At 33.7% G+C, this 8411-nt stretch overlaps 1 protein-coding gene across 1 annotated transcript; it reads left to right on the top strand.

The window, feature by feature from the left end:
• The first annotated feature begins 379 nt into the window (after positions 1 to 379).
• On the top strand, positions 380 to 1204 carry LOC140442357 (uncharacterized). The gene has a single exon (XM_072533432.1). The coding sequence runs from the start codon at positions 380 to 382 to the stop codon at positions 1202 to 1204; it is 825 nt and encodes a 274-aa protein (XP_072389533.1).
• Positions 1205 to 8411: the final 7207 nt, after the last annotated feature.

Here is an 8411-nt window from a genome sequence, read left to right as displayed (position 1 = left end):
TCCCGACATAGACTATTTGCAAAAACATCCGATACTACTTCCATCCAAAAATCATACCGTCAATCTTATCATCAAAAATGAGCATATCAGATTGGGACATGCTGGTGCTCAAACAGTTCTCTCAAACCTTCGGTTGAAATTCTGGCCTCTCAATGGTCTAAAGGAAGCAAAACGAATTATTCGCAACTGCACCACATGTTTCCGATTTTCGTGCACTCCTGCACAACAGCTAATGGGTAACTTACCTGAAGATAGGTTGTCAATTACAACAAGACCTTTTTAAAAAATAGGTGTAGATTATGGTGGACCCTTTCTGTTAAAATCTTCTTCACTCCGAAAAGCGCCAAAAGTCAAGGCATACATAGCCATTTTCGTGTGCATGGTGACCAAAGCTGTGCACATAGAGGTTGTTTCTGATCTAACAACTTCTTCCTTTCTAGTAACACTCAAAAGGTTCATCTCCCGACGTGGTAACCCAACCCTCATTTACAGTGACAATGCCACATGTTTTTCTGGTGCAAGAAACCAACTCTACGACTTATACAAATTCTTTAAAAATAAGTCAAATTCTCAAACCATTGTGGAATATCTATCTGAAAATCAAATCTCATGGAAGTTTATTCCCCCTAGATCTCCTCATTGGGCTGGGATCTGGGAAGCTTCAGTAAAAAGCGCTAAATATCATATGCGTAGACTAATAGGCTCTTCTTCTTTCACTTTCGAACAGTTTTATACTGTCATGGTTCAAATTGAAGCTGTGATGAATTCAAGGCCTATCTGTGCCATGTCCAGCGACCCTTCCGATTACACTTTTCTCAGTCCTGGGCACTTTATAATAGGCTCCAGCCTTACTGCCCATCCTGAGCAAAACTTAGAAAAAATCCCGGAAAATAAACTATCCGTGTTTCAACAAATTGCGAAAGTACAACAGAGTTTCTGGAAAAAGTGCTCTGTTGACTACTTAAACCGCTTACAAAACTCTCCAAAATGGTCCCGACCAAGGGATAACATACAAGTCAATGACTTAGTTCTTCTGAGAGAGGACGATGTACCTCCTCTAAAATGGCCTCTAGCACGGGTAGTTGATACAACGCCCGGTCAAGCTGGCAAAGTCAGAGTGGTCAAGTTAAAGACCATCAATGGTCAATTTACAAGGGCAATCTCTAAAATTTCGGTTCTCCCTAGGCAAGATAAAGAAGAGTAGGTTAGACCACAAGGCTCTAACGCCGGGGGGAATGTTGGAGAATAATAATCTCCAACCAAATAATTCTATTTCAAAACAAATAAAAATATTTCCGTCGCATCGGTTACGAAAATAAATCCCTAGTCTGCAATGACTTATTTCTTAGAATGTTAATCTCCGCCCATATTGACCTTAAACCGGTAGATCCTTCAAAATGCATAGTCAAGTATTTCGGAGGGACTAGGGGAAGCCAGTGAATTAGCAATAGTTGTAGGGTTTAGACCTACTTTTCAAGTTTCGGAGAGTTTTTCTCCACGTTCGCAATCGCAAGTTACGCAATATATCGGGAACCCTTAATGTGAAGTGTTATGGTGTTTTCGTTCGTAAACTGTAATTTTCTAATTAGGTTCCTTACGATAAGTTATTCACTCACAGTTTATAAGTTTCATTTCTTGTCCTTTTTCAATTACAGTTCTAGCTAAACAAGTTATTGTTTTATTTCACTATATCAATCTATTCAACAGGCCAGACTAAATATATTTAAGAGTCCATTTAAGTTTCTATTACTGAGTATTCGAAGGCTAGCGGAACAATTGGACTTACAGCAAGTACAAACCGCTGAAAGAGACACTGTTAGCATACAAGACTCTTCGTGAAGGGATGTTGAAAACCGGCATCCCTCCAATACTTGTAACACAAAAAGAATACGAAGGTCTCATTGCTCATTATCAGGGTGTCTAGGGTAACTATGGATATGAATAGTAGAAAGATAACAAGTTAACCAAAGAAGATCAAGTAATAGTGAATGCTAATAAAAATGGACGCCAATAAATTTTAACTAAAGATTTATAAAGGACTCAAATTACATTATAAAATGTTGCAATTCATTACCTAAACCAAATTATTAAGACTACCATGCTTACCTATATAATGTAGAAAAAATTAGTCGATAGGATAAAACCATAAAAAAATAATAAACTTCAAAACACTGTATTTATTAATTACTGTTGAAAATGGGTGCATACAATGGGACAACAAGAGACTAATATTTAACTAATATGCGGTCAATTTTTGCGCCGATAAAAATAGGCGATTCTTAAAAAAAAGGTAACTTAGTTTTTATATAATATTTTAAAAATGGGAAATGAGGGGTATTCACCACAATTTTTCGACCGAAAAAGATTTTTTATTCGTAAATTATACACCAAGTGTACTCAATGAATAAATGAGCGTAATGATTTTATGTAACTTCATAATAAACGTAATAAATGAAAATTTAGTCATATTAATAAAAATATCGTATGGTATTTTTACCGGTGATATTATTTTGGAGAAGTTACGGAGCAGTTTTAGGGCAGGGCCGGTTACAATATAGTCATAAAATGTAAAAAGACATTTTTACAAAAGACGTCTTTTTACACTTGATTCAAAATTACCAGTTCAATGATCTCAAGCTTGTTTACCTGTAGAGACGATGTGTCTTAAAGCTAGCCTCTCACAAAAAAAGTGGGCATGAAACATAATCTTGTCTGAACCCGGTTCAACATAGAACTTACTGCTAGTCCTAGTTATCGACATAAAATTGTAATTAAAAAACGGATGTTAATTAATTATTTGACATCTGCCACCATCGCACACCAAAACTAATATGCCTAAAATCTTGGCATCTGCGTATTATTTATACCTTAACTTAGAGCCGAAGTGTTAGTATATACACTACTTCGTATAATTTAGTATAAAAAGTACTTCGAGAAAGAAATTTCATCTCTATAATACAAAATTGGTTACACGGCAAAAGTTATACGTACTTTCTAGATAGACTAAATGTAGACGAAATTAATTTTATGGGAACTTCAATCTACGGCGTAGTTAGACGTAATAAAAACAATCTACGTGTTAGCATAGGCATATCGTACAGCATATTCAAAATTTAAGGGCAGTAATGATATAAAAATAAAAACGCTACACTATTCTTCGACTTGGCTAGGCGCACACACATCGAATTTGGACGGTCTATAACAGTTCGATCGAACAAATTCCTTTGGTGCCGCGAAGAAACAATGTGAGCGTGCACACACATCGATCGCCAAACGGCACGACATCGATGTGATGTGACGATCGATGAATGTCACTGCATGGACGGCTGCCGTGGTCAATGCCGTCGTTCCAAGGCGTATAGTAGCAAATGAACGCGCGCACACACATCGATGTTTGTCGACCGACCAGAGGACCAGTTACGTTTTTTAGACACTGCTCACGCTACGTCGCTCCGTAGTTCTGTGTTGTTCATTGTGATTTTGTGTACTTCACCTAACAAGCCTTTGTAAATTAATAAACGTCATCGAATAAATGTCGTGTAGTTTGCGTGCAACGCATCATCGACAAATCTTCGATCGAACTTCTATCGACCGTCCAAATACGATGTATATGCGCCTAGCCTTACACGCACACTACGCGACATGTATTCGATGACGTTTGTTAATCTACAAAGGTTTGTTAGGTGGAGTACACAAAATCACAATAAACAACACAGAACTACGTAGCAACACAGAGCTACGTACATTGAGGAATGTCCAAAAAACGCAACTGGTCCTCTGGTCCGTCGACAAAGATCGATGTGTGTGCGCGCGTTCATTTGGTACTATACGCCTTGGAACGACGGCAACGACTACGGCAGCTGTCCATGCAGTGACATTCATCGATCGCCACACGACATCGATGCCGTGCCGTTTGGCGATCGATGCACGCTCAAATTGTTTATTCGCCCCACCAAAGGAATTTGTTCGATCGAACTTTTATCGACCGTCCAAATTCGATGTGTGTGCGCCTAGCCTTTGGGCCACGTAGGAGAAAAGAAGTATTCCAATCACTATGTGAGGAAACGAGGGAAACAAATCTGATACGTCAGTACTACTTATAATAGATTGATATAAAGCTTATTATACTCTGATGATATTAACATAATAGAGCGTAGCAAGCGAGATATTGAGCAATATTTGGTAGCATTGGAAACAGGGAAAAACATTTCGGCTGAGTCATCAACAAAAACAAAACCCTCAACGAAGACAAAACCAAGTACATGTTGGTTAATAAGGATATTATAGCCAATGAGGAACGGAAAACAGCAATTTGGAAGTTATACCTTTGAACGTGTTGACAGCTTCACATACTTAGGCTCGCTGGTGACTACTCCCAACAAAACAAGTGAAAAAACTAAAAAATGAATAAACCTTACAAATAAAGTGTAACAGAGTAATACTCGCGATGGTTCTGTATACACTTTAAAAGACAATTTATTAGTTTTGTTTGTGTGTAAGTTAAGAAGCGTGAAATGATTTATTTTTGGAGACGCATTATCGTTTTTGATAAAGAACGCAAATTAGTTAGTCTGAGATAAACCTTAATTGAAATAAGTTGTCGGCTTTTAATTATTAGTTTATAAAACCATACACTCCAAAAACAATTTCACTTCAAAAGTATCCACAGAAAAACTAAAGTTATGCACAAAGCACTGCTGAGGCCGGTCCCCACATATGATGCAAAAACATGGACACTAATGCAGAAAAACAAAAGAATTTTGGGAATATTTGAGTATAAAATACACCACAAAACATGTGGTGCTCTAAACGACCAGAGGCAGTGGTACAAAAAGAAATAACTTAGTATTATACCAATTCCTTAATGAACCAGACGTCGTAACATTTATTAAAACACAGCTACTTAGGTGGGTTGAACACATAATACCTTACCACAGAAACACAAAGATTAGTTGGTTTAATATAGTTGAAACCTACTTAGGGATATTAAAAATCAGAATTTGGAAGCAGGTTGCCGAACAGATGGCGACGAATCGACGAGTGGCGATGCGAAGATGAAAATGACGATGATTATATATTATGCTAGGAGGTAGACCTTTTAATAATGCTATTTAAACAAAAATTAAATAAAATTGGTGAAAAATTTTAAATTTCGTAGATGTGTTTTCAATATAAATAGTTGATATTGTATAAAAAAATATATCTTACAAGCTCTAGCGTAATTTCGTCACGGTTTTACTGTATTCTGTTACAAAAAATGAAAATTCTAAACCCAGAATTATGTGTGTGAAGTACGTTGCACATATTGTATGGATTTGGCCACAAGTCCATGTCGTTTTTGAATATATTAAATTTAATTTTAATAAATATAAAATAAAACTTGTTTCATTTCTTGTCCCTGTGATAACGCACAATTAATATTTTTAAATAAAAAATGCTTTTTGCGCAAAATTAAAACAAAATGTCACCTTTTTTGGAATCAGTCACTGTATCAACTTTTAAATTAAGCGGTGGTAAAAGCTATTAAACGTTAAAAATAAGTAAATATTTTAAATTGAATAAATATATAAAATTTTCAATTATGCGTCAAAAAGCGGCTTTTGTAAAGGACAATATGTGAAAAAATTTCAAAGCGAGTTATTGAATAGATTTCAAATGATAAATAATTTAATTTATTTATTCCAAATTTGCAAGAACGAGAACAATATTTTTGCAATGATCTAACACAAAAAATAATGAAAATAGAAAGAGTCTACGACGCATAAATAAAAGAAGAGTGGTCCTATCAAATCCTTTGTCCTAGAAAAGTCTAAGAATTAGATAAAATAAAAAACCTAAAATTTACAATAGCGTTGATGAACTGACATCTAGCAAAACGAGTAATTTTCAAATAATAGCAATCAATGACAAACATATTAAATTTATAGTTAAAGAAGAGGAATGTTTTAACTCACACTAAGGAACTAAATAAGGAAAACCAATAAGGAACTAAATAAGAAATTAGTTTTAATCTAGCAAGCCTGGTAATATTAGCTTTTTAACTGTTACTGAAGCAGTTTTAAAAAGTAGGCGCCTAAAAGTGATGATGTACAAAAAATAACTTTCAACGATAATAAATTCTAAAGAATTATTTCTTAATTAAAAGTTAATTAAAGTTTTGTTTGTTAAATATCGTCTTACTTATCCAAACAGGAACTTTTTTCGAAGCAGTTTCTGGAGAAATGGTTGTACGTACCAAAAATCCTTTCAAACTGGAAATAAATTTTTTATTACACGAAAAATATTTGGCTCACCTAATTTTTCAAAAAGCCTATTACTCGACATACATTCTGGCCTACATTTTCTTGCCAAATAACGTGTAATAATCACCCCTTTGTTCGCTCCCTCCCTTGTATGAATGTGACAAAAAGCAAGCGCCGCGTAGACGCGAGCACAACACAAGAAACTGCCTTAGATATAAATGAAAAACAAACACATAGAAGGAATACGGCACTGTTTATGTATTCAAAGAATTTATGAAAAGGCTGAGATGTCAGCATTGTGGTTATGGTAAAAGCTTTGCTTTTTTTCTGTAAAGGTTTCGTGTATCTTTGAGCACTTCGGTATAAAGTATCAAAGCTTTAACTCCTAGAGGCCAAAGATTTATTTTAGGAACTTTTAACAATTGTTTTTGCTTGAGGCAAAAGCAAGAACAACTTTTTGTTTTTGATTTTATCAATTTAGTTGTATATAATACACTGTATATCTTGTTGGAAATAAACCACTTTACTAAATGATTTTTTAAATGTAGCTATTCAATTAAAAAAAACTTGTTTTGTTAATTTGAAAAAAATATATCAAATGGCTCTAAAACTATTTTCTCGTAGCATTTTTTATTAAATAGTTTATAGATTGACAAAAACGAAACGTAATTGTAATAAAAATTACATTATTTTATTTTTAAGATTTTGATAAGCTCAAGAATCTTCTCCAAAAACGTTTCTAAGGGTTCCAAAAAACTATTAATATTTTCAGAATGACATTTGTAACAATTTATTATATATACTGATTTTTTATTTAACTTAAGATTTAGCTGAAATAACAATTTATTCAAAATGACAATACAATATTTGTCATGGCTTATTACATTACCAGACAAATTGTTTTATACTCAGATTCTAGAAGACCCCCCACTACCTGAGCGACAACAATTGGCTTAGAATTAAAGAAAAAATTCATAGGATTAAAAACTTTCGTCTCATTAATAAATCATTGATTTTTTATTAACACTTAAACATTGTAAAATCCCACTATATTTTTTATCATCAACAGGTTTATTGATAACGACTTTTTTGTTACTTTTATTGCAGTACAGTCAATTACATCAGTATTATAGGTGACCTGAAGAGGTAAACACGTTTTTATATCGTACTGACAAATAGGAGGGCAAAAATAATCAAAGAAAACGTCGTCGGCCAAATTGTTTAGGTGAAGGTGAAGGTAAAAAAACTATTACACAGGGTCTTTCTTTTGGAAAGTAGCATACGTTAACTGAAAAAAGGGGACACTTAAGCGATCTCAAAATATAAGGCGATCTCCCATACTTACTTATCTTACTTGAACAATAACAAAGTTAATGGGCGTTTTATCTATTTTGCCAATTTTTTATTTTGTTTATAACTTTTTAATCATAGTGATTATTCTTTAAGATTATTAAGATTATATAATAATTTTGGAGAAATATTACAAAAGTATACGTTGAATTTTTTTTATTGTTTTTTCTGATAAAATTTTGAATGTTAATTCTGAAATTATGTGAATTGCAAGACCTCGAAGAAAAAAATTTAAATTGAACTTAATTTTAATTAATACAATTATTTATTTAATCTAAATTGGTAAAACGATTCAGTTTTTTTATTGCGTGCAAGGATTTTATTATTAGGACCATATATTTTACCTCTCACCCTAACCAGTGAAGTATATTTAGAATTTTTAGAAACTGTTTTACCAGTACTGCTACATGATGAAAGTAGTAATACAGGTGACTTTCATCATGATGGTGCTTTTTTACAGAACATGCGCATAGTTAGAGATTTTTGATCCGACAATTTTCTCAATATGCGGATATAGATAAGTAAAAATAGTACAGAAATTCCCAACAAATCATCTTTTTAAATGTCAATAAAATAGACAAAGCGATTTAGCCATTTACGATTGGGACGAGCATAATCACCTTCTGGTGGTCAAGAAGTAATCAGTCAGCAATCTTACACTTTTGGCAAAGAAATGCATAAACGCCCAATACTCTACTAGGAGAGATAGAATTAGAGAATAAAATTATTAGTTACAACGTCCTTGGTTCATATTCCATTTATTTACCTTTAACTGTAAGAGTGCTATTGTATTTGCGTTTTGCGGACCAGTGTGAATTG

This window comes from Diabrotica undecimpunctata, chromosome 5 (genome assembly GCF_040954645.1).
Source record: "Diabrotica undecimpunctata isolate CICGRU chromosome 5, icDiaUnde3, whole genome shotgun sequence".
Classification (NCBI taxonomy): Eukaryota; Metazoa; Arthropoda; class Insecta; order Coleoptera; family Chrysomelidae; genus Diabrotica; species Diabrotica undecimpunctata.
This window is presented reverse-complemented; position numbering and strand designations above follow the sequence as displayed.